The following is a 27,405-nucleotide window of genomic DNA, read 5'->3' as shown; positions in this document are numbered from 1 at the left end:
GGTGGAGTCTATAGGATTTTCTATGTATACTATCATGTCATATGCAAACAGTTTTGCTTCCTCTTTTCCAATTTGGATGCCTTTTATTTCTTTTTCTTGTCTGATTGCTGTAGCTAGGACTTCCAATACTATGTTGAATAGAAGTAGTGAAATCAGACATCCTTGTCTTGTTCCTGATCTAAGTGGGAAAGCTTTTAGTTTTTGCCCATTGACTACATTTACACCATGGAATACTATGCAGCAGAAAGTAGGAGCTCCCACACTTTGCGATAGCATGGATGCATCTGGAGAGCATTATGCTAAGTGAAATAAGCCAGGCCGTGAAAGACAAATACTATATCATCTCACCTATAAGTGGAACCTAATCAACAAAACAAACAAGCAAGCAAAATATAACCAGAGACATTGAAATTAAGAACAGACTGACCTTAACCAGAGGGATAGTAGGGAGAAAAGGGAGAAGGGTTGTCAAGGAACATGTATAAAGGACACATGGACAAAGCCAAAGGGGAGTAGGATCGAGGGTGGGAGGTGGGGTTGGCTGGGTGGTGGAAGAGTGGTGGCAGGAAAACAGAAACAACTGTACTTGAACAACAATAAAAAAATACTTTAAAAAATGGGAGAAAATATCTCAGACATTATCAGTGGTTATGTTCAGGTAGTGGAATTATAGGGGATCATTTTCCATTTTTTCCAAATTTCCTCTAAACAGAAGAACAAAACATTATTTTAAAAACTCATTTCCTTTGACTTTTATTTTTTATTAAATTATTTTTTATTGTATTTTTTTCCATTGCCATTTAGTTCTCTTATACTTTCCCCCCTCCCACAATCATCACACTATTGTCTATGTCCATGAGTCCTTTTTCCTTTTTGCTCAGTTGTTCCACCCCCTACCTGCTCCTCCCTTTGCTGTCATCCTGCTCTCTATCTATGAATCTGTCTCTGGTTTGCTTGTTAGTTCAGTTTGTTCATTGGATTCCACATATGAGTGAAATCATATGGTGTTTGTCTTTCTCTGGCTTATTTCACTTAGCATAATGTTCTCCAGGTCCATTCAAACTGTTGTAAAGGGTAAAACTTTCTTCTTTTTATGACCAAGTCGTATTCCATTGTGTAAATGTCCCATAGTTTTATCCACTCATCCACTGGATAAAAATTGTAGAAGAAAACATAGGCAGCAAAATCTTGGACATAGCTTGTAGCAATATTTTATCAGTTACATGTCCCCAGGCAAGTGAAACAAAAGAAAAATAAACAAGTGGGACTACATCAAACTAAAAAGACAAAGATTTCCTGCAGAGCAAAGGAAATCATCAACAAAACAAAAAGAGAACATACAGAATGGGAGAACATATTCACTGATACATCTGATAAGGGGTTAATATCCAAAATTTACAAGGAACTTATAAAACTTAACTCCAAAAAAACAACCCAATCAAAAAAATGGGCTAAGGACCTGAATAGACACATCTCCAAAAAGGACATACAGATGGCCAATAGATATATGAAAAGATGCTCAATCTCACTAATCATCAGAGAAATGCAAATTAAAACCACAATGAGATATCATTTCACACCTGTCAGAATGGCTATTATCAATAAATCACCAAATAGCAAGTGCTGGTGAGGATGTGGAGAAAGGGGGACCCTTTTGCACTATTGAGGGGAATGCAGATTGGTGCAGTCATTGTGGAAAGTAGTATGGAGACATCTCAAAAAAATTAAAAATGGATCTGCCTTTTGATTCTTTGACTTTAATTTTAGTGTTTTTAGTTGGCATGATTCTCTTAAAGCCTTATGTTGTCAAGGAACAACCAGTAATATTCAATGAAAAGTATTTTCTTAGGACAGGTAATCCACTTTCTAAAGCCACTTCACTGTGATTCTTGGGTTCACTGTGGATGTGTTGGGTTCATAAGTGGATTTCTCAGTTAAGTACAAGAAATAAAACATGACTATGCATACTAAAAGTAAAATACAAAAGTATAAAGCTCCTAGGAGATAACATAGGAGAAAACCTAGACAACCTTGTGTATTTTGATGACTTTTTAGATACATTAAAAGCACCATTTACGAAAGAAACAATTGATAAGTTGGTCTTCGTTAAATTTAAAAACCTGCTCTGAATAAAACAAGAAAATGAGAAGACAGGCCATGGATTAGTAGAAAATAGTTGCAAAAGACATACCTGATGAAGGACTATTATCTAAAATACAAAGAACTCAAAATTTCAAGAAAACAAACAACCCAGTTAAATAAATGGGCCAAATACCTTAATAGACACCTCACCAAAGAAGACATATAGATGACAAGTGAGCACATGAAAAGATGCTCTGCATCATGTCATTAGGGAAATGGAAATTAAAACAACAGTGAGATACACCACTACATAATTCATTAGAATGGTCAAAATCTAAAACTTTTTAAAAGTATTTTTTATTAATTATGCTATTACAATTTTCCCCCTTTATCCCCTCTCCACCCTGCCCCCCAACCCTCCAGCAGTCCCCACCACCTTAGTTCATGTCCATGGGCTGTACATACAAGTTCTTTGAGTCCTCTGTTTCCTATTCCATTTTTTATCTTGCCATGTCTATTTAAAGCCTACCAATTATGCTTTGAACCTTTCCCCCCATTCCTCCCTTCCCCCTCCCCACTGAACTCCCTCTATGTCATGTCCATTTCTCTGATTCTGTTCTGTTCTGGTTGTTTGCTTAGTCTTTGTTTTCATTGTTTTTCTTTTCTTTTAGGTTCATTTGTTGTGAGTTTGATAGTTGTGAGTTTGTTGTCATTTTACTGTTCACATTTTTTTATCTTCTTAGATAAGTCACTTTAATGTTTCATATAATAATGGTGTGGTGATGATCAACTCCTTTAACTTGACCTTATCTGGGAAGCACTTTATGTGCCCTTCCATTCTAAATGAAAGCTTTTCTGGATAGAGTAATCTTGGATGTAGGTTCTTGCCTTTCATGACTTCAAATACTTTCCAGCCCCTTCTTGCCTGCAGGTTTCTGTTGAGACATCATTTGACAGCCTTATAGGAACTCCTTTGTAGGTAACTGCCTCCTTTCCTCTTGCTGCCTTTAAGATTCTTTATTTATCTTTAATATTGGGTAACTTGATGATGTACCTTGGTGTGTTCCTCTTTGGGTCCAACCTCTTTGGGACTCTCTGGGCTTCCTGAACTTCCTGGAAGTCTATTTCCTTTGCCAGATTTGGGAAAATTTCCTTCATTATTTGTTCAAATAAGTTTTCAATTTCTTGCTGTAGGTCTTCTCGATCTGGCACCCCTATAATTTGGATATTGGAACGTTTCAAGTTGTCCCAGAGGTTCCTAAGCCTCACTTCATTTTTTTGAATTCTTGTGTCTTCATTTTGTTTCAATTGGATGTTTGTTTTTTCCTTTTGTTCTAAATTGTTGATTTGAGTGCTGGTTACCTTCCTGTCACTGTTGGTTCCCTGAATATTTTGCTTTATTTCATTTTGGGTATCTTTCATTCCTTTTTCATTTTTCGAACAAGCTCAATCAGATCTGTGAGCATTTTGATTACCAGGGCTTTAAATTCTCCATCAGATAGTTTGGCAGTCTCTTGCTCACTTAGTTCTCTTTCTGAGGCTTTGCTGTGTTCTTTCATTTGGGCCATATTTCTTTGTCTTGGGGCAGCTGATAGGTTGTAAGGGGGCAGGGCCTTAGGTATTCACCTGGGCAGGGCAACCCTCCTTGCTGCGTTGTGGCATTGCCTTGGGGGGGATGGGGCTGGGGAGGGAACAATGCAGCCCACCTGCTCATCTCTAGCACACTTTTCAACAAATTCTTGTGTGAGACTGGGAGTTTCTCCCACTGTGGCAACCCCAGTCTTAGCCCACAATCTGCTCTGAGTCTCAGTTTTCCCCTTAAGTCAGCCCTTCCCTTGAAGCCCACTGAGCTTGGCACCCAGGCCTGCCCCTAGGCCTGCTGCTTTGCAGTGGTTTTTTTTTGAGTTGGCCCATGCAGTCTGCCATCTTACTGGTCTGGTTGTTCTGATTGATTTTTTCTTTTTTCCTTGGTTGTCAGAGTTTCATGCAGTTTGATTTTCTGGTGCATTTGGTTGTTTATTGAGTTTAGATTTGTTGTTATCCTGCTTTTGGTTGTGCAAGGAAGTGAAGCGTTTCTACCTATGCTTCTATCTTGGTCAGAACCTGATGATCCAAAATCCAAAACTCTTGACAATCCAAGTGTTGGTGGTAATGTGGAGCAACAGGAATGCTCATTCATTGCCGGTGGAAATACAGAGTGGTACAGCCACTCTGGAAGACAGTTTGACAGTTTCTTATAAAAGTAAACACACTCTTCCCATATGATCCAACAATCGTGCTCTTTGGTATCTGCCCAAAGGAGTTGAAAACATGTCTAAACAAAAACCTGCACATGATGTTTATGGTAACTTTATTGCCAAAACTTAGAAGCAGCTATTAGTGTCCCATAGTAGGTGAATGAATATGTGAACTGTGAAACATCCAGATGGTAGAATAGTATTCAGCACTAAAAAGAAGTGGTCCATTGAGCCATGAAAATTTATACTACTGAATATTAATTAATTAAATATATATTAATATTAAGTGTAATTATTATTAATTAAGTCCATACTACTAAGTGAAAGAAGCCCATCTGAAAAAGCAACATAATACATGACTTCAACTGTGTAACGTTCTGGACAAGGCAAAACTGTGGAGACAAAAAGATAGTGGTTGTGAAAAGTATGGCAGGGGTGGGGAGAAGGGATGAGTAGGGTGAGCACAGGATTCTTAGGGCAGCGAAACTACTCTGTATATTAGCATGGTGGATACATGTCATTTGTTCACACCTGTAGAATGTACAATGTAACACCAAGAGTAAACGCTAGGGTGAACTATGGAGTTTGAATGATAATGATGTGCCATGTAGGTTCATCAGTTACAACAAATGTACCAATCCTGGTGGGAAATGTTGACTATAGGGAGGCCATGCATATGTGGGGCAGGAAGTATATGGGAAACCTCTGTACCTCTCTTTCAATTTTGCTGTGAAACCAGAGCTGTTCTTAAAAACAAACAAACAAAAAAAAACACAAGAAAACCCCAAAACATGACCATCTGTACCTGGAGTGACATCGTGACCCCTACCCAAGAGCCTGTGTATGTGCATGTGCACCCATGGCGGGACATGGTGGCCAAGAACGAGGACTCTGGATCAGACCGCCTATGTCCAAAATCAAAGTCCTTACTAGCTGTGTAACCAGTGAATTATTTAACCTCTCTGCCTCAGTTTTCTCATCTATGAAATGGGGGTAATAATAGAACACAGGTAGCATACACAAGGCCTGCAGGCTGAATCTGTCCCTTCACCTTGTGTTATCTGGCTGGCACCTTGTTTCTACCCAGCAGCAGAGCCGAACTCCTTGCCCCTAATTAAGGTTTATACTAGAGCATACTAGAGTAGTTAGGTTTATACAGTCCTAAAATTACATTCGGCCCTTTGGAGGCAACCGCAAAGCTGATGTGACAACCCCCGGTGGAAATGAGTTTGATACCCCTGTAATAGAACATCCTTCAAGGTGGTTGTAATACGTGGAAAGTTCTCAGAACACTTGTTGGCACATTAGTGCCTGCTCAGTGTTTTTTCTCTCACATTTCTTTTCTGTGAAGGACTCAGCACTTTGGGTATGTCACACAGCGCACTTTAACATACTATTGTAATCTTTTTTTTTTTAAGTTATTATTGCTGTATTTCCTCCTGCCACTGAATCATAACATAGTTATTTCTTTCAACAAATAAGTCTGGATCCTGTTTCCCTTTAGCTACCACTGTATTTTTTTGGTTCCTCTTTTACAGCTTCAAGAAATTTTCTATATTTGTTGCCCTGATTATTCTTCCTCCTTTTTCTCTTCAACCCATCTATTCAGGGGTTTTTACCTCATTATTCCAGTGAATCTGCTCTTGTCATGGTCACTAATGACCTCCATTGCAAAGTCCACTGGCAGTTCTCTATTATAAAGTTCACTTGACCTCTTTAAGAGAAGCCTTTTTTTCTTGGTTTTTCGGGCTTCACACTCTCCTTGTTTTCTTTTACTATATACCCTTGGATGTGTATTCTTAGTCTATTGTTGAGTCTTCCATCTTTCCAGCCTCTTAAGTTGGAGTCCCCAGAACTCAGTCCTTGGACCCATTGTTCATCCACACACTCCCTTTTGTAGTCTCATCCAGCTTCCTGGCTTTAAATATCTGTCTGGTGCTGATTTTTGAAAGTCAAGCCAAAACCTCTCCTCTCAGCTCAAGACTTATGTGGCTAATAGCCTGCTAGACATTTCCACTTGGATGTTTAATAGACATCTCAAACTTTTAACGTTTCCATCATAATTGCTAATCATTCTAATGGAAGTGTCATTCTTCCATTTGCTCAAACCAAAATCCTTGAAGTCGTCCTTGACTCCTTCCTCTCTTTCTGTACCTGTCTCCTGTCTGTAAATCCTTTGGTTCTACCTTCAGAATATATATACTGTAACTACTTACCTTCCTCACTACCAATGGTTAGAGGTATTACCATTTCTCAGCTAGATTATCCCAAAAGCCTCCAAACTGGTCTCCCTATTTCTTTCCTTGCCTTTTCTCCATCCCTTATTATGTCCTCAATTCTGCTGTGGGTGATCCTAAAATATTTCAGATGAAGTCACTCCTGCCTTGTAAAAGTCCTTATCATTGCCCACAAGGCCTTGTTCAATCTGGCTCTCTGTTACTTTTTTACCTTCATATTTAATCTAGCCACCCCAACCTTCTTGCTATTACTTAAACATACCAGGCATGCTTCTGCCTCAGTGCCTTTGTACATACCCTTTCTTTTAAATGGAATAATGTTTCCCAGTTATTTGCAAGATTGATTCCTTTCCTTTTAAAACCTTTGCTTATATATTACCTTCCCAATAAGGACTTTCATGATCATCCTATTCAGATTTTACCCTCATCCCTGTTCTTGTTTTATTTTTCTCTGAGCACTTACCACCTTTTCAGAGATTTCACAGGTTCAAATATTTGAGAAGACTCACAAGACTCCACTGAGCAAAGTCACTTAAGATTTTTATTTAAAGGCAAATAGTATAGGGTATATGTACTATTTGCCTTTATAGGCAAAGAACAGGAAGTGTATAGTACAGGAAGAACAAGAGTATAGGGAGGCATTAGGAATCCTATTTGCTTATAGTGTACCCTGAATTGAACACCAAGATCTGTGTGGAAGTTCCTAGGGGGTCTTTTATGCCCCTCTGGTCCCAAAATCATGTGATGCTGTCCAACTACATAGTTATGTAGATTGAAAACCATTAGGAAATAAACTGGCTGTGGGAATGCCAGAGGCTCCTCAGACATAAAACTAGAGCTTTCCCAGTTTAGCTTTTTTTTTTTTAATTAAATTTGTCATTTCTTTTTTCTTTTTTAATTTTATTTATTTATTTTTTAGAGAGGGAAGGGAGAAAGAGAGAGACACACACACATCAATGTGTGGTTGCTGGGGGCCATGGCCTGCAACCCAGGCATATGCCCTGGCTGGGAATAGAACCTGTGATACTTTGGTTCGTAGCCCGCGCTCAATCAACTGAGCTACGCCAGCCAGGGCCCCAGTTTAGCTTTAATTAACTTGATCCTACATGCCTTCTATAATACAGTATAACTTCTGAGTGGCATGGCTCAGTTGGTTGAGTATAGTCCTTCAAAGCGAAAGGTTGCAGATTCCATTCCTGGTCAGGGCTTGTGCTTGGGTTGTGGCCTTGTCCCTTGTTAGGGCACGTGCAAGAGGCAACTGATCAATGTTTCTCTCTCTTACTTTCTCTCTCCCTTCCCCTCTCTCTAAAAGTAAATAAATCAAATCTTAAAAAAACACAACTTCTTTTTTTCTTTGTTTTTTTTTTAAGATTTTATTATTTTTAGAGAGGGGAAGGGAGAGAGGGGGAGAGAAACATCAATATGTGGTTGCCTTTTGTGTGCCCTCTACTGGGGACCTGGCCTGCAACCCAGGCATGTGCCCTGACTGGGAGTTGAACCACGACCCTTTGGTGCGGTGCTCAGTCCACTGAACCATACCAGCCAGGGCAAAATAGAACTTACTTTGTTTATTGACTACCCTTCGTAACACACACAAAGATTATAAGCTCCATGAGGGCAGAATTATTTACTATTTTATTCATTGATGTATTCTTAGTTTCTGCAGTTGAATAGTAGAATTCTGCTTGGTGAATAGTAGGTGCCTAATAAATATGAGCTGAGTAAATTATTGAGTGGAGTTTCTCTCTAACTACCTAACTATATTAGGAGACCACTTTGAAGCCAATGAAAAAGGAATCTCTGGTGTCCTTCATGACATCCGGACCATGGTCAGCAAACAGCCAACATTCCACAGTTGACTGTTGAAAAAATGGGTCTCCAGGGGCTGACCCACTGCAGACACCATTTCAGAGTCTCCTGAATGTCTGTAGCCAGATGCTTGAGAGTGATTTGAGCAATGTCATAAATAATTCAAACCTTTTAAAAGTGAGATTTTTTTTAGCTGTCTTGCTGAAGTATAACACCCATAGGATATCAGCATTCTTTTCCTCTGCAGCCAGACAGACTGTTTTTCAGTGACATGGAACATTTTGGCAGCAGGTAATATGATTTTGTTTCGGGCCAATTTTTTTTAAGTACATCTCTGAAATTTTAATACAAGTCACTGAAAAAATATGATTGCTTTCATCAGTCTTTTGTGAGACAAAACTACTTAACTTTCCAAGTTTTATGTTGTAATGGAAAGCAACTATTAATCACCTATAGTTCATTGTTTTATAATTTACATAACAGGAATAAGCAACGTTTGTTATTTACTCTGTTGTAACCTAGGTACGTCGTTTCAGAGAAAGCAGACAAAAAAATACTAATGAAGAAGATGATGAAGTTCGAGAGGTAGGTTTTCTGCTGTGAATTCCTATGCTTACATGTCAGTTTGTTAAATCAGAATAACCGGTAGGTTTATTTAGAGGAGTCAATCCATGGTGGATAGGACCGCGCAGGAGTGGCCGAGGACAGGTGCCTTTGACTTGTTCCAGTCCAGCCTACATTATTCTGCTTGTTGATTGTTTTTTTTTTCCTTTTGCTCTTGTCTAAAATTTATTTGTGTGTGTTTGTGGGTAGGATCAAGAACCCTTAATCAAAATAATACCTAATTATTACAGAGCCTCATATCAGTGAAAGATAAAACCTTACCCTACTGAGCCAATATTATTTTGAGCAAAAAGGAAGAAACTTCATGTTTTTTACTTAGTGTTATCGTAGGTAAATGTACAGTGTCAACTGGCCTCTCCAAAATGTTGAAATTAGCTTAATCACCATCATCGCTGTCTTCTCAGTCTCTTTGCAGTTTAGGAGCTTGAGACTGGCAACCATTTGCTTCAGTTTTGGGCCCTATCTGGTACTTGGTGAATTCACAATTGAAATATATTTTCCTATTTTCTTATTGACCTTAGTGTTTTTTTATTGCTATGTAGTATTTAAAATTAATTTTATAAATTATTTACTTTTGGGATTTTTGCCTTGATGGCTTTCGTTCAGTGTTTTTTGTAGGACCTATTATGGGTAGCCGTTCTGCGTTGTATTGGGAATACAATATGAAAAAGGTATGGTCTGTGTCTACCAGAGACTCTCGGTTTAGTAGGTGAGACAGACATATATAGAAAGAAAATATTAAATCTTAGGAGCTGAAGTTTTATCCTTATGGAATTAGTGCAATTGTCCTACTCATCCATTTTGGTTTCCTAAATATTTCAGAGCTGTAGCTGACAAGTGGTGAATTAGAAAGAGTTGAAGTGCTTGACACATCCCCTAACTTTTACAAGCTCCACTATTTTCTGTGCTACAATAAAAAAAAGGAATTAGCAGGAGATATACCCCCTTCCTTCCATTTATTTATTTATTTATCCTCTCCCAAGGATATGTTTTATTGATTTTAGAGAGAGCAAGGGGGAGAGGGACAGAAACATTAGTGTGAGAGAGAAACATTGGTTGGTTGCTTCTCATATGCTCCTTGACCGGATCAGAACCTGTAACCTAGGTATGTGCCCTCAGTGGAAACTGAATGTACAATCTTTTGGTGCATGGGACAACATTCCAACCAGCTGAGCCACCCGGCCAGACCCCTCTCTTCCTTTTAAATAATACGTTTTGCCTTATTTTAAGAACACTACATTGGTAAAAGTCAATACCTGAGACACTAAGAAGGAAAAGGAAAAGAACTCTGCTTAAGGAGATGAGCTTCTCAATTTGCCTTTCCCCCCCGAAAAGAACCCCTGTTTTAATAGTGAATATACTAATGACTATTATGTAATACCACGTGCTTTAATGACAAGCAATTTTAGACCCTGACATAGGAAAAAAATCAGTTCTCAAGTAATTCTGTACCATCTCCATAGGCCCTGAGACAGACTCTAAGCCCCCTTTTTTTTCTTTTTAAAATACCTTCCATGCCTAAATCTGATTTCCTTCACTTGGTTCACTTGATATTCCACATTTGCTACTTAGGATTTTAGACTGATTTAATAATGGCACTTGCCTGAAATTTTAAGGAATAGGAAAATGACATTTTTGGTGTGCGTTTTTTCCATTTGTCTTATAAAAGTTTGATGTTCTGTGACTCCCACTTCCACATCCACAAAGAGAAGACAGATGAGAAGACAGGTAAAACTGAAGGACATATGGTGGGGCCGGAATTTGAGTTCAACAATTTCTACCCACAAACCTAGACTTTTCCACCATACTTTGTCCTATCATAATTTTATATTATAATAACATTAACATAATGCATGGCCAATGATTGGCTGAGAATTTGAAACTGCTAAAACTGTTGTGCAGCACATCAAAGTCACTGTTCATAATAAGCACAGAAACAACTGCTGTGCCATTTACAAGATGGTTTTTGGAAGCTCAGTCGAGGAGGTGAGATCAGGGATCTCCTACCACACTTACTATATTTGTACCCATCTTACGGAGTGCCCTCGAAGCAGAAAAGAGAGTTTGTCAGGTGGCAGGAATGAATGCTTACAAAGAAATGATTTCTGGTTCTTAGATTATTTGACTTAAACTTGATTAACTCTTTTAATTGGACAGATTGCAGAAATATTTTGTTACAATGGATGCTTTGTGTTTGAAGCCACTAACCTCAGTTTTTAATTGCTCTTTTTAAGAGTATTAAAACATTTTAATTCAAGAAAGGTAGGGATGACCATGACAGATTTCATAGGGGAGTTTTTCAGAAGAAAGAACTTTTGGGTTTAGATTTTCAGCTACATTTTAAAACCAGTGATCAGGGCTTTCTAGGTAATTTTTTAGCGTGCCATGGAGTGTTACAAATTTTTTAAATTCTTATAATACTCTTTAGAATTTGACTTATGGAGTTGGAGACTTTCCCAATCTGTAATTCACAGCTTTACAGAATCATTTAGCTCAGAATATGAATCCCAGTACCCAGCTTAAATTATTTGAACAAACAAAAGCATTAGCCCTTCCATTTAGAGGAGAAAAAAAAAAAACATGCTGTAAGGTCTCTTGTTCACATAGAGAAACTCTCAAATGTTTTCTTTAAGTTCACATTTAAGTAAAAAGCCAAATAGTAAATATTTCAGTCAGGCCATATATGGCCTCTGTCGCATGCTCTTATGTTTAAAAAGTTTTTTTACAACCCTTTAAAAATGTAAAACTATTCTTAGTCTGATCCACAGTTCATAGTTTATCTGGCCTCTGATTTCTTGTGTTCTATCTGAATTTGAGGCCGAGTAGATACCTTCTTTCAAGTGGTAATACCAAATACTATCAAATAGAATGAAAAGACATCCCACGGATGGGAGAAAATATTTGCAAATCATGTATCTGATTAAGGCTTAATATGAAGAATATAAAGCACTCCTAAAATTAAACCACAAAACAACCCAATTTAAAAATGGACAAAGGACTTGAATAGACATTTTTTTAAAGAAGATATGTGAGTGGCCAATAAGCACATAAAAAGGAGCTCAGTCAGCATTACTGATCATTGGGAACATGCTAATCAAAATCTGGAGACACTGATCTGGCTGGGTGGCTCAGTTAGTTGGAGCTTGTTCCCTACACCAAAGGGCTGCAGATTCAGTCCCCTGTCAGAGCACATCCCTAGGTTGTGAGTTGGGTCCCCGGGTTGAGTGCATATGGTGGCAACCAGTTGACGTTTCTCTCTCACACTGATGTTTCTCTCTCCCCCCTCTTTCTCTCTAAAATCAATAAGCATATCCTTGGGTGAGGATTTGAAAAAGTTTTTAAAAAGACAAAACAAACAGGGAACACCACTTTATACCTTTTAGGGGGGAGAAATTGGAACCCTTGTGCATTGTTGGTGGCAATAAAGGCTGTATGGGAAATAGTATGAGGATTCCTGAAAATTAAAGGTAAAATTACTATATAGTCTAGCAATTCCACTTCTTTGTGTTTACCCAAAATAATTGAAAGCAGGGACTCAAACATATTTATGTACCAATATTCATAGCATTGTTCACAACAGCCAACAGGTAGTAACAATCCAAATGCCTATCAAAAGATGAATGGATAAACAAAATGTGGTGTGTACATCCAGTGAAATATTATTTAGCCTTAGAAGGAGTGAAATTCTGATTATACTATAGTATGGATGAACCTTGAAAACATACGAAGTGAAGTATGCCAGACACAAAAGGATAAATATTGTATGAATTCAGTTACATGAAATAACTAGAGCAGCCAACAGTAAAGTAGTGATTCCCAGGGGGGTTGGGGGCCTAGGGAGTGGGGAGTTAGTTTGATGACTGCAGCATTTCAGTTGGGACAGTGTAAAAGTTGTGGATCTCGGTGAGTCAGCGGTTGCACAACAGCGTGAATATACCTAATGCCACTGGACTATTCACTTAAAATGGTTAAAATGGTAAATTTTTATGTTGTGCATATTTTCATACAATTTTTAAAAGTAATACTTTTCAGGATAGTATGTTTTCACATCTCACAGAAAGTATATGGAAACATCGTCTTGTCACTCATTGGCTTTAGATCTGCACTCATGGGGTAAACTCTTAGATGTGCTTCATAGATAGTCTGTTGCACAGAAGAGGCAGAGTTAAGACACTATTGAAGATGTTTGAAATGTTATAAAATGAGGGTACAGTATTTAGACAAAGAGAAAGTACAAAATTTGGAAATGATGGCAATTCATTCCAAGAAATAATAAAAAAGTATTTACATTTAAAATTTTACTAGATTCTGCCAAATTATTCCAAAGGTGTTACACCAGTTTACATTCCAACTAGTAGTATTGGAGAATGCTAGTTCCCCAATCCTGTCCTGGTGTTTTACCACATCTTTTGGGTGAGAAAGGGTGAGAAATTATTTCTTGTTGTTGTTTTGAGTTCATACTACTTAATATTACTAGTGAATCTGAACGGTTTTTATAAATCATATGAAAAACCTGGTCATCTTTTTTGCCTATAAATTTTTTTTAGAGGAGGTGAGCCAGGACAATGTCTTCACCAATGTCTTCCTCTAATTCAGAGGTGTCAAACCCATTTTCACACGGGGCCACATCAAGCTTCATGGTTGCCTTCAAAGGGCTGAAATAATGTTAGGACTGTATAAATGTAACTACTCCTTACCTGTTAAGGAGTTGAAATTACATTTGGCCCTTTGAAGGCAACCAGGAGGCTGATGTGGCCCTGAGTGAAAATGGGTTTGACACTCCTGCTCTAGTTGATTTGTAAGCTCACCCATATGAAAGTGTGTGCACACTGTGTGTATATACCTTTAGGGTTTTTGCCATGTAAAAGAATAGCCACCTATTCCTGAGGGGTTTTGTTTGTTTGTTTAAATCCAGAATGGGTGATGAATTAAATGACTTTTTGGCATCTGAGGAGATAAGCCTGTTGGGGTGGGGAGGGGGTCCTCTTGTGTTCTGTGAATGATTAATATTAACACATCCTATTATTGACTTATCCTCAGTATCACTTTGTGAGCCTCCTGGTAATGGGTATATTGGTCTTTCCACATGCTCCTGGATTCTCTTTGTTTGATTTAATATTCACAAGATACTGTAATTTTCTTTTTATGCATGCAGTCCTTTGTCAGTTTTCAGTACCATTTTCTGCTGGCTTTATAAAAAGAATTTGGAAACACTCATTTGTTATGTTCTGGTATTATTGAAATAGCAGTGGAATTATCTGTTCTTTGAACATTTGGTAGAATATACCTGGCTGTCCTTTTTGAGAGTGTAGTTCTTTTAGCAAGTTTCTCAAAAAAAATTTTTTATAATTAGTCTGTTGAGACTGCCTGTTTTCTTAGGTCAGTTTAGGTCACTTATTTCCCAAATTACTTAGAATTGAGCAGAATATTTTGTCGTGATTTTAAAAATTTTCTTTGGATCCTTTTTTCCCCTCCATTCTCATTTCTTTGCTTTAATTTAGTTAACTTACTGTTGCAATTGTTTTTATTTGTTCTGATATGCAGTATTTTTATTGCCATTTTCTAAATGTTAACAGAATTTTAGTTTTGTAGTTTGGAATCAGGGGTTTTATTTTACTAATTTCTAATTTTACTGCATGGTCATTACAGAATACAATGATATTTTTTTACTATTTAGAATTTAATGATATTTTTCTTAGCACCCCACTATATGTCAGTTAAAGCATTTCATGGGGTCTTGTAAAGAAGTGTGTTATTTTCAGAGTATGTAGTTCAACATGTATCAATTAGATCTAGCTGGTTAATTATGTAATTAGATATTCCTTTTTTCTTTAAAATCTACTTTTTTTAAAATGCACAACTGGTTCTTATTATTTGTGGTGGTTATGTTACATAAAGTCACTGTGAACACTAAATTAGTGAACACTGAGCCATGCATCAAAGGGAAATACAGGATTAGGTTCCTGCTAGCTACTAGTTACAACGTTTTCATCAACTGAACAATATATAACCTTTTTCATGTGTGTTTCTGTTTAAAGACACCACATTTAATATACATTTTTCATTTGTTAACATTGAACTCATGGCCATCAGCCTAGTAACTCATGTCTGAATGAAGCTTAATTAGCACGTGTATGTCCTCTGTGAGGCACATTACAGCCTGGTACTTAGGAACACAGTGCCGTACACTAGGGAGCCTTTTTACATGTACTGTTACCCAAAAGCATAAAATTGTGAAAAACGTGATACTAAATATATTATAGAAGGGACACTTGTCTAAAGTACAAGAGCTGAAACAAGAAGGCTGTCACTTTGTTTGACCTCATCTGTGTATGTGTGTGTCAGGCGACTAAGAAGTCTCAGCATTCTACACATGTCCATGGATAACCAGGAAACTATCAGGAGTGCAGTTTTTGGAGTTACAAATAAATTTTAGCAAGTAGGTGAATTTGAAAACATGAAATCCAAGGATGAGGACTGACTGTACTTTATCTGGGACAAGAAAGATGAACTGAAATCTTTTTCTACTGTTTAAAAATATTTTTTGTGGCCCTGGCTGGTGTAGCTCAGTGGATTAAGTACAGGCCTGTGAACCAAAGCATTGCTGGTTCGATTCCCAGTCAGGGTACACGCCTGGGTTGCAGGCCATGTCTCTATTATGGGGTGTGCTAGAGGCAACCACACATTGATGTTTCACTCCCTTTCTTTCTCCCTTCTCCTCTCTCTAAAAATAAATAAATAAAAAATTTTAATATAGATATTTTTGATGTATTCCCTAAAGTTTTTTCTTTTTGTGTTGGGATGCCATGTTGAACCCTTCATGTAGTGAGTTAGCTGTTGTTTCACTTCGGGTAAGACCATCATTACAAAGCTGGATTACTTCTCCCCTCCCACCCACTTCATTCCTGTTTCCACCCTGCCTGCCTCATTGAGCTGTGTCTCTCCCTATTTTGTGGCATTGTATAGAGCTTAGAAATGCTCTAGCCACCCCTCCTTAGACACAGAATGTATCATTTCAAGTAAGAAAGACTGTTGTTGTGGCCTCTTGATATGTGAAGATCAATTTTGGAGAATTCTACACTGCCCAAGACTCTTCTCAGCCTTCTCTCTTAACTAGGTCAAATATTCACCATATCCATTAACTTTTTATATATTTTTGTGTCTGGGGGTTAGAGCTATTTTCTAATTTTACTGAAAATGTGTTGTGTTTTATTTTTATTTTCCTTGTTAAATTTTGTTTGGTGTAGGGGAGGAGATCAGGGAACATTGCTTTTATTCTATTTTTAATGAGAAAATCAATATTCATTTCAGTTAATCACAACATTTTGTAAATCTCGAACTTTTCTTACCTAAACAATTTCTTTTTTTTTATCCCTTAACCATTTTTACCCTGTCCTTCAATGTCCTCTCCTCTGACAGCTGTCAGTTTGTTGGCAGTTTCTTATCAAAGTAAAATTTGTGGCATATTTTTGGTTTGTATTCTTTTTCTAGGCTTTCAGTTATATTTTACTTAATTCTTGTTATCATATATTTATGAGATTATTGCTCATGTTTTTCTGATCGCAAAAGTAATTTTTAGAAAAAGTATATTGTAGAAAATTTATAATATATAAGAATAAAGAAAAAAACAAAAGTATCCTAAAATTTCATCACCCAGAAATAACAGCTATTTGTAAGGTGGGGTTTTTTTTGTTATTTATTGAGCCCATTGTACAAAGTAGTACAAATGGTAACAGTCTCTTACAAGTGATGTTGAATTAGGGGCAATTGCCAGTATTTCTCCCAATTCTGAAAGTTTTGATTCTGTGAGATGTTTTCTTGCTTGGTAAACATTTCAGATGGTCTCATTATATAGGTAGTATTGTAAATTGATCTGACAAATTATAGGTATTGAATTTGATTAACAGAGGAAGGAGGTTGCTTGTTTTACACTCATAGCATGGTTAGTGAAAAATAATAGTATAGACAATTTTTCAATATTAAGTATTTATGCACATGATCAGACAAATGACTTTTAGGATGCTGCATTATCTGTGGATACATATTACTGTGTACTTTCTCCCTGTGACTCCCTTAGGCCATGACTAGGGCCAGAGCCCTCAGATCTCAGTCTGAGGACTCGGCTTCCACCTTTGGTGCTGATGACTTCATGAGTACAGATTTGGCAGAACAGGTGGCTGATGACTCTGATGATAGCATCACAGCAGAAGCCAACAAAGGAAGGGGTCGAGGAAGAGGCCGAAGAGGAGGAAGAGGACAGAATTCAGCGTCAAGAGGAGGGTCTCAGAGGGGAAGAGGTTAGCACTGAATACAGTACAGTCTTTTGCATACATTTAACTGGGCCATTGCATGGGAAATACAGAATTGTATTGTTGTTAGAATTAAGTTACACAGTCTTTAAAACAATTTTATAGTGCATAAAGTCAGTCTTTAATGTAGTTCAGACAAGTACATTTTACTCAAATTTTGAATGGCTGTGTGCACACAGGGTTTTCATTGCTCTTAACACACATATAATTTTTAAAAGAACACTGTGCTTTTCACACAGTACCTTTAGTACATTTATTGTCTTATTTTCTCTTACATGTGCCAAGTAATAGTGAGGCAAAAATACGCTGTTGAGGAAAATGACTTTGCATTAGCAGCAGGAAGAAAACTCCAGATCGTGAGAATTAATATTTTTGTTGCTGTCATAAGATACAAATGCCCACATTCTTGTGAAGTGGGTTCATAAAATTTGTTTGAAAAGAAAAACCACCCTAAAATACAATTTGATTTATTAAAACAACTACTAACATTTATTGCCATCATTGTGTTTAGTATGACACTGTTATCACTGAGTAGTCCAAACAATAGAAAACAGTCACCCAGTGACCTCCTGGTGTGTTATATAAATCTATCCCTAGGAATATTTAAAAATTATTTTATGAAATATTCTTAATAGGTATTTTAAGCTGGTAAAATGGATAGTAATTTAGTTAAAAATATCCAGGGGTAGAAATCCTCATTTTCTAGTGAAAATTATTATCATTGTCCTTACATTTAAAAAGTTTTTCCTTAAATTTTAATTGGAATAGTATGAGCCAAATGTGGTAGTAGTAGTATGGGAAATTTGACTGATCAGACTCTAGATGTTTCTTGTGTATATCACTGACTTTTAATATGTAAACTATGTTTTGATGTTACTTTGTTTAGATTTCATTTTGTTGATGTTTAATAAACTTTGGCTGGTGATGGGATTGTATATTAATTGCTCGTTATTGTAACAGCAGGCACTGGTCGGGAGACTTCTACTCGAGGCAGAAGTTCAAAGGCTACTGCGTCAACATCTAGAAATATGTCTATTATAGACGGTGAGTACAGACTGGAAATTATTACCTAGCAGTTATTTGTAAATTCCAACACAGGAAAACCTAGGAAGCCCCATTAGTAAATCTTATTGGCTTGTCACCACTGAGGAATCAAAAGGGTTATTAGAATCAAAGGATAAATTATGCTAATTTAAAAGATCTTCAGGGCTTCCAGTCAAGATGGAGATACAAGCAGACATGCTTCGCTTCCACACACAACCACAAAAAGAATTACAGCTAAACCTCAAAAAAAAAAAAAAAAAAGATAACACCCAGAATGGTCAGATAATCGAACTGTACAGAAGTCCGACAAACAAGGATTTAAAGAGGCCACATTCATCCCAACAGGCAGGAGGGGCACAGAGGTGAGGGGAACACGGTGTGGCACAGAGAGGCAGCAGGAGCAGAATGGGTGGTCCTGCATTCATGTGTGGTGGATAAAAATCTGGAGGGATACTTTGGGAACAAGCAATCCAGCTCCAGGCCAGACCACATAGCCCAGGGTTCCAGGACCAGGAAGATAAAGCCCCATAACTTCTGACTATAAAAACCAGTGGGATTGGGTCTGTGGAAGACTGCCAGTTTTTCAGGAGAGTCCATTTAAAGGGCCTGCATGGACTCAGAATGTAAACAAACATTCACACTGGGATTCACCACTGGGGCAACAGCTGGAAGGGCACCAGTCGCATGCCAGAAATGGGTGAAGTGACTAGAAACGGGGTGAGTGCTGGGCAAACCTACAGAAGCCAGGCATCGTGCCTTCTACAACTCTACAAGCCCTCCCCTGACATAGAGCCACAAAGCAGTGAATCAGGTTGCCCTACCCTAGCCAATACCTAAGGCTCCACCCCGTACAACTCAACAGGTGCACTAAGACAGGGACCTAATACAGAGAAACAAACCCAGGGACACCACCAAATTGAGGAGACAAAGAAATATGGCCCAAATAGAAGGACAGAACAAAATTCCAGAAAAAGAACAAAACAAAACAGAGGTAACCAACCTATCAGATGTAGAGTTCAAAACACTGGTGATCAGGATGCTAAGAGAACTCACTGAGTACAGCAACAACATAAAAGAAGAAATGAAGGTCACACTAAGTGAAATAAAGAAAAATCCACAGGGAACCAACAGTGAGGGGAAGGGAGCTAGGATTCAAATCAACAGTTTGGAACATTAGAAGGAAATAAGCATTAAACCAGAACAGAAAGAAGAAACAACAATTCAAAAAAAAAGAGGGTGGTATAAAAAGCCTTTGGGACGTCTCCAGATGTGCTAACATCTGAATTATAGGGCTACCAGAAGGAAAAGAGGAAGAATAAGAAATTGAAAACTTATTTGAAAAAGTAATGAAAGAAAATGTTCCTAGTTTGGTGAAGGAAATAGACATACAAGTCCAGGAAGCACAGAGTCCCAAAAAAGATGGATCCAAAGAGGGCCACACCAAGACACATCATAATTAAAATATGAAGGGTTAGAGATGAAAAGGGAATGTTGAAAGCAGCAAGAGAAAAGCAAAGTTACCTACAAAGGAGTTCTCATAGGACTATGAGGTGATTTCTCAAAAGAAACTTTGTAGACAAGAAGGGACTGGCAAGAAGTATTCAGAGTGATGAAAAGCAAGGACCTACATCCAAGATTACTCTGTCCGGCAAAGCTATCATTTAGAGTTGAAGGGTAGATGAAGTGCTTTTCAGACAAGGTGAACCTAAAGGAGTTCATTACCAAGCCATTATTATGTGGAATTTAAGGGTCTTATTTAAGGAAAAGAAGATCAAAACTATGAACAGTAAAATGACAACAAACTCACAACTATCAACAACTGAATCTAAAAGCAAAAACAAATGAACTAAGCAAACAATCAGAACAGGAACAGAATCATAGATATGGAGATCATTTGGCAGGTTATCAGTGGGGAGTGGGAGAATGAGGGAAAAGGTGTAGGGATTAAGAAGCATAATTGGTAGATACAAAATAGACAGGAGGAGGTTGAGAATAAATAGTATAGGAAATTGAGAAGCCAAAACACTTAAGTGTGGGACCCATGGACATGAACTAAGGGGGGGATTGCTGGAGTGAAGGGGAGTACTAGTTGGAGGGGGGCAATGGGGGAAAAATTGGGACAACTGTAATAGTTTAGTCATTAAAATATACTTAAAAAATTAAAGATCTTTATTGATTGGAGCTCTTGGAGAGTGAGAGCTTTAAAAATTACTTTTTATAATTCCTTACTTTAGGTAACTTTGATTACTTTTATAAAAAAGGATCATTAAGACATAGGAAAGGTAATCAATTGGTCAGTATATCAACACTGGTCAAAAGAGAAGGAAGGACTTTTTTTTAACTTTTTAAAAAAGATTTTATTGATTTATTTTTAGACAGAGGGGAAGGGAGTAGGGAGAGAAACATCAACGTGTAGTTGCTTCTCACACCCCCATACTGGGGACCTGGCCTGCAACCCAGGCATGTGCTTTGACTGGGAATTGAACCAGTGACCCTTTGGTTTGCAAGCCAGCCCTCAGTCCACTAAGCCACACCAGCCAGGGCTAAGCACTATTACTAGAAGTTGTACATCTATACATCAAGGAAGTTCTCCCTCTGTATAGAATTGGCTGCATCATGTTCATGCATATGAACCCTGACTGATGTTAGAACCCCACAATGCAGGTATGTGCCCTAGGCTGGGGATTGAATGTGGAAACCTCTGGTGTACAGGATGATGCTCCAGACAACTGAGCCACCCGGCCAGGGCAAGAGCCTGGTCTTCTAACTTCAGAAGCATGATGTCTTCATTGCCATTTAGGAAATGGCTTCCAGAATGCTGCTTCATTCTTGACAGGCTTATGATAAAAACAGAGAAGGAAAGAAACAGAGAATGAAAGAAAAAAGGCAGCCTGGTGGCTGAGTTCACCACTTAAAAGCATAGTGACTTTGGACAGGTCACACACTCTCCTGGTTTGTTTACATGGACATTGGGACTAATGATCTCTGCCATATTGGATTATTCTAAAAAATAAAAGCAAAACACTGGCATTTGGTGCATTTATGAAAGGTTAGTTATTGCTATATATAAAAAAAGAGGGAGTTAGAAAAGCAGAGTGAATAAAAATATATATATATATTTTAAAGCCTATTTCCCTCCAGCTGGCTATTTGGTATTTTGCAGTTTCACTATGATAAATCTATATAGGAATTTTCTTTTAATCCTGCTTCGGATTTATTGGGTTTCATGAAGTGTGAATTGGCATCTTTCATCATTTCTAGAAAATCCTTAACTATGATCCCTTAATATTACTTCTGTTTTATTCTTTTTCTCCTCCTTTCTGGGTCTTAAATGTATGGCCTATCCACTTTGTTCTCCCATGCCTCTTAACCTGTCTGTATGTTCTGTTGTTTTATTTTTCTGTGCTACTTTGTAATTATTTCTGATCAATCTTCAGTTTACTCATCTATTCTTAAAACTGTCTATTGTAGTTTTCATTTTTTGGGAGGAAGGGAGGGAGGTTAAAATTCTGCTTAATTCTTTTTCAATATGCTGTTACTTTTAATAGTGTTTTAAAAAATTCTCTGAAGATGTATTTAAGACTGTCTTTAATTTTTTTGAGTGTGCATGATAAGGATATTTTTTTTATTCTGTGTTTGCTAACTCAGTATCTGAATGTCTTTGGCCTCATCCTATTGTCTATTTCTGATTGCTGCTTCTTAGTTATGGTGATTTGTTTCTTTGTGTGCTTTGTTATCTGTAGTCCCCCCAAAATTAACAGTAGGAATAATTTGAGATCTTGTATGAAGATGTCTTCCTCCAGAGTAGATTCATAGTTGTCTTGCTAGGTTTATAGGGGTACCACTAGTCTTAGACCCTTTGAATTTAAAATTATGATTTGAGGACCAGCCGGGGGGTATGTACTTGTAAAATCCTGTTTATGCCGGCGTCTCTCCTTAACCATTGGTGTTTCAGCTTACACTAGGGAGGAGATGCATCGGGCTCCCCACCTTGGGTGGACCTTGAACAACAGAAGCTCCCTCGCTTTCCTTACAGAACTATCAAAAACAGTGTTAATATTTGCCCAGGTCACCAGGTGTCCTCAGGGAAAAGGATTCTGCTTTATGAGCCTCTCTGAGTTCGAGCTTTTCTTCAGTTTTTGGCCTGATAATTCCTTACTATGTGATCAAGTCTTCAGTGCTATTAAGATTTTTTAAAAAAATGTTTAATGTAGTAATTTGGGTTGTTTTCAGCAGAAGTATTTGTCTGAATAATCTAGCCTACAATGAACAGGTACAGAGGTTTTCTTCTTTATTATCCTCATTTAAATCCAATCCGAGACTGCCCCCTTTGTAGCTAGAACTCTGTCTCACAGGGGTTCTGTCAGTCTTTTTTTTCCACTGCCTAACATCAGCTCCTTTCAGAATCACTGTGCCAGTGAGACTTTCAAAGGTACTTTTTAATGACTCCTGCTCTGTTATCCATTGATAATGTGAAATAAAGCTTTTTTTGTAGAGAAAGTAAGAGACCAGTTAAAATTGGCATGACTAATAATATTCATTTATAACAGGAGGCTATGTAAGTAATCTAACTTAATATGAAACTTAAGATTTTCTGAATCATGTTCCAGGGGAAAATCTTATGCCATTTGCAGTGGATGGTTGTGGTTAAGAATCCAGGCTCTAGAGTCAGACCCGCTGTGGTCAGCCAGCTCTTCACCTGCTGGCTTCGTGTCCTTGCACTGTAAGGACCCAGGGAACAGGGGTTGCATTATTTTGTTCATCATTGTATCCACAGTGCCTGGCACATAGTAGATACTCGTTAAATACTTTAGAATGGCTGAACAAAAATTACTTAAGAGATTGTGTAGCTCACAGGTTGAGAGCAAGCTTTTGAATTCAGACAGACCTTGGTTTGAATTCTGACTTGATTTACTAGCTGTGTGTCCCTCGGCGGATTAGTTTAGCTTTGCTTCTCTAAGCTTGTGTGTCCTCATCTGTGAGACGAGCCATGATTGCATTGACCTCCTTGGGTTATTTTGGGGATCAATGAGAAGATGCGTGTGAATACCTAGCACAGTATCTGTTCATATTATGCCCCAGTGACTGTAAACTATTATTATTCTATAAGCTTTAGGTCCCTTAGCTATAAAATTGGCAGTGTAATCCTTCATAGAGTAGTTCTAACTATTAAACAAACATGCATATACACTGCTGAGTACAGAACTTAGTAAGAATCAAATGATAGCTGCTGTTAGTATGAGTGGCAGTGTTTATAATAGACTTTTGAAAATGGATGTTTTATAAATTAGTGTAAATTTGTCTATTATATAATTGATTTGGTCTAATGCTTTTGCAGTTTAACTGATCACCTTCAACACTGGGCCTTTTTTGAAAAAATGAAATTGACTTTTTAATACATAGGTGGAAAACATTTCTATCAGATTAGATTTGGTGTTACTCTGATAAAATAACCATAGTGTATTAACTATAGTTACCATAACTTGGGGACAAAAAAACACTTTAAAACTGTAACTATTCTAGGTCCCTCCTATGAATGGAGAAATGAAGAGATAAATAAAGGTCAACTTTTATTATGACAAGCTCCATGCAGTATAGAGATTTGTTATTGTACTGGAATTGTATTGGGAAAGGTAGATACTATGTTTAAAGCTAGCAGTGGTTGTAAATAAAAGTTGACAGCCCAGAATTTTCCATTGAGGTTTGTTTGCACAGAATGGTGACTCAGATAAGTAAAAGATACTTCTGAAGCCTCTACCTTTGCATTTAATTTACCACTGAGGCTGCCACTGCTGCTAATACCTTTACTACTACTACCATTGCTAGCGACATTCTGAGAATGCCTACAACTTTTGGATACTTGCCAAAGCAATTAACTCACTTTTTTAATTCTTTCAATGAACTTCTGCATGAAGTATTATTAACGCTATGTTACAAATGAGGAAACTGAGACTCAAACCAGAGAATTGGTCATCCATAGTCACCCAGCTAGCAAGTCAAAACGAGCCTGACTCTAAGACCAGAGCTCTTCAGCTCTGTGCTGTATTGCCTTCCTAACAAAGCTTATTTTCTGACAACACCATCTCACAAACTTTTATTTATCTTTTGCTATTTACTGTTTTTTTTTTTAAGGCTCACGTTTTAAGGATCTGAGAGTTTGAGGAGTCAATTAGTAAATAACTTGAGCAGAAGTATTCTTTGAAAGAGTCCTGATGACTGCCTTTAGTCAGTTGCTCTCTCCAGCCTTCTGAGTGGGCTGTGAGGCCACTGTGGAGGAGGGCAGATAGAATTTTGCAGAAGCAGAATTTGTCTCTACCTGCAGGTGGACATCACAAATTGGAAAGAGGGCCTGGAATAGGAAAAAAAACAAATCATACATCCAGGCTAGGTAGAAAGATTCCAGAGTTTTCTGACTAGGAGAATTTTGAATTTTGTGGGATTCCTTGAGCATTTAATTTTTCAAGCTCTCTTTTTTTTACCTCCTCTTGTCCTATTACATGGTTTGGGGAGTGTCTTGGGGAGGCTTTATTTTATATTAGAAAACTGGTAAGACTTGGGAGAAAACAAAGCTCTAGTTGGCCGTTTGAAATTTATCCTAGGTTTTTTAATACTCTACACTTAATTGCAATGTGTGTAGTGGTGGGTAGGGGCGTGTGGGTTCCCCACACTACCAAGCACTTCTCTGGAGACCAGCTGGGAGTTCTACATTTCAACTTAATTCTGATGCTATGTGCCCAGAGATAGCATCAGAATCCACAGGTTAATTGCTCAGTTCTGCACAAGTCTTTGCACAAGTCTGCCCTTCTCCACTTCAGATGTCAATCTGAACCCAGGTTGTTACTGGTGCTTCTCACTGACAGGCTGTAAATCAGAGGTTCCCATGACTCCCTCCTTGGGTTTGATTAATTTGCTAAGGCAGCTCACAGAACTCAGGAAACTAGTTTACTTATTAGATTACTTGTAAGGATACCAATCGACAGCCAGGTGAAGAGATAATAGAGAAGGAGCTTGTGTCCTAAGGGAGCTTGGGATCTGGCATGGTGGCACATGGAAGTGCTCTGGTTCACCTGGAAGCCCTCCAAATGCCTTTTTGGGGGGTTTTAATAGAGGATTCCTTATGTAGGAACCATTCATTAAATCATTGGAATCATTGGCTGTTGGTGGTAAGTGTAACTTCCAGCCCATCTCCCCTCTCGAGAAATCAGGGAATGGAACTGAAGTTTCAACCCTCTGGTCATGGTTGGTTTCTCTGGTAACCAGCCTACAACTTTAGGCAGAGTTCTGAGGTCACCAAAATAACATGATACCTTTATAGCTCTCATCACTTAGAAAATTCAAAGGGTTTTAGGGGCTCTGTGCCAGAAACAGACAAAACCAAATTATACAGGGTGGGACTACAGTTGTAAGTACCCAAAACAGTATTTTTGTATTATTAACTTATTATTGCATTTATTATTATTAACCTACTTTTGCCCACCCCTGTACATTTCTTATTGTAAAAGCGTAATATCAAAGTTTAGGACTTGGAAAAAATAGTTGACTAAGCTTCCTGTTTCTAACCAAGTTTATAAAATTAAAAAAGTAATGGTTCAGCAATTAAAATGCTTCCCAGATAAGGTCAAGTTAAAGGAGTTCATCGCCACCAAGCCCTTTTTATATGAAATGTTAAAGGGACTTATCTAAGAAAAAGAAGATAAAAAACATGTAAAATGACAGCAACCTCACAATTATTAACAACCACACCTAAAACAAAAACAAACTAAGCAAACAACTGGAACAGGAACAGAACCGCAGAAATGGAGATCACATAGAGAGTTAGCAACAAGGAAGTGGGAGGAGGAGAGAGGGGAAAAAGGTACAGAGAATAAGTAACATAGATGGTAGGTAGAAAACAGACAGGCAGGGGGCAAGAATAGTATGGGAAATATAGAAGTCAAAGAACTTATATATGTGATCCATGGACATGAACTAAAGTGGGGAAATGTGGGTGGGAGAGGGTATGCAGGGTGGAGAGGGGAAAATAGCATAATCAATAAGAAATATATTTAAAAAAGTAATGGTTCAGAGTAAAGTTTTATGATGGAATAAAAGATCTACTGTTTTCTAGAATTTCCCTCTAGACTGTTTCTTAAGTACTGAGTGTGGTTAACAAAGTAGAGGAGAGTAAGAAAGCTCTTACTGGAACCATAGCTCCTACTATAGCCACGGGGAAAGGTATTGCCAACTCTAAGAGAAGAGGGACACTAGGAAGGTTACCTAAGGGATCAGATTCTATCCTTCAGGTATTTTTCTATGAAATATTTTTAGTGTAGGTGCCCTGATTAGTGGCTCAATTGGTTGGATGTCATCCTGCAAAGTGAAAGGCTGCGGGTTCGATTCCCAGTCAGGGCATGAGGGAGAGGCAGTGACCCATGTTTCTCTCACACATTGATGTTTCTCTCCCTCCCTTTCTTCCTACACCTCACTAAGAATAAATTTAAAAAATTATATATATGTGTGTGTGTATATCTAGTGTAGGTGTCTTTTTAAACACAGTTTATTGCTATATTTGAGTAAGCTGAGATACATGAAACTGGCAGTTAGGCATTGATGTATTTGAACATGTAATTGCACCTCCCTTCAGATTTTAAAAAGTATAAATGGTTTTATAATTAGTCATCAAGGGATTTTGCAGGTAGGACTTAGAAAATTTTTAGCTAAAGAAATGTGAAAATTTTTCTAAGTTATTTTAAGAACAACAATGGATATCTCATTTTTTCCATTATAGCCTTTAAACCTACAAGACAGCAGCCCTCGCGAAATGTTGCTACTAAGAATTATTCAGAGGTAAGAAAAATAGTTGTGTTTTAATAATTCATGTATTCTGAATTATAAATTGCTTATTCTTTGATTGACAAAGTAGATAAAAGAAGTGTGGAATATTAAGGCTGGAGAGAATTTTTAATTATCTAGATAGGGCTTCTAGGATTTTTTTGTTTTGTTTCTCCCTTTTTAAAAATAATGGGTCACATGATTAGAAATCCATAAATGTGTATAGTAATGTTTTAAAGGATAACAGTGTTA

At 37.7% G+C, this 27,405-nt stretch overlaps 1 protein-coding gene across 7 annotated transcripts in view; it reads left to right on the top strand.

The window, feature by feature from the left end:
* MRE11 (MRE11 homolog, double strand break repair nuclease) overlaps window positions 1-27,405 on the top strand; it is a 79,786-nt gene that overhangs the window by 29,907 nt on the left and 22,474 nt on the right. For 6 of the 7 annotated variants that reach the window (XM_036028645.1, XM_028516307.2, XM_036028644.1 and 3 more), the window contains exons 14-17: window positions 8,888-8,950; window positions 17,067-17,286; window positions 18,259-18,342; window positions 27,110-27,168. In XM_036028645.1, the coding sequence (XP_035884538.1) occupies window positions 8,888-8,950; window positions 17,067-17,286; window positions 18,259-18,342; window positions 27,110-27,168 (426 nt within the window). The remainder of the gene's footprint in view (window positions 1-8,887; window positions 8,951-17,066; window positions 17,287-18,258; window positions 18,343-27,109; window positions 27,169-27,405) is intronic. The other variant, XM_036028647.1, reaches the window with a different exon arrangement.

The sequence above is a fragment of the Phyllostomus discolor genome, chromosome 6, assembly GCF_004126475.2.
Source record: "Phyllostomus discolor isolate MPI-MPIP mPhyDis1 chromosome 6, mPhyDis1.pri.v3, whole genome shotgun sequence".
In the NCBI taxonomy this organism is placed as follows: Eukaryota; Metazoa; Chordata; class Mammalia; order Chiroptera; family Phyllostomidae; genus Phyllostomus; species Phyllostomus discolor.
Note: the sequence above shows the minus strand (reverse complement) of the source record. Positions and strands in the feature narration are given on the sequence as shown.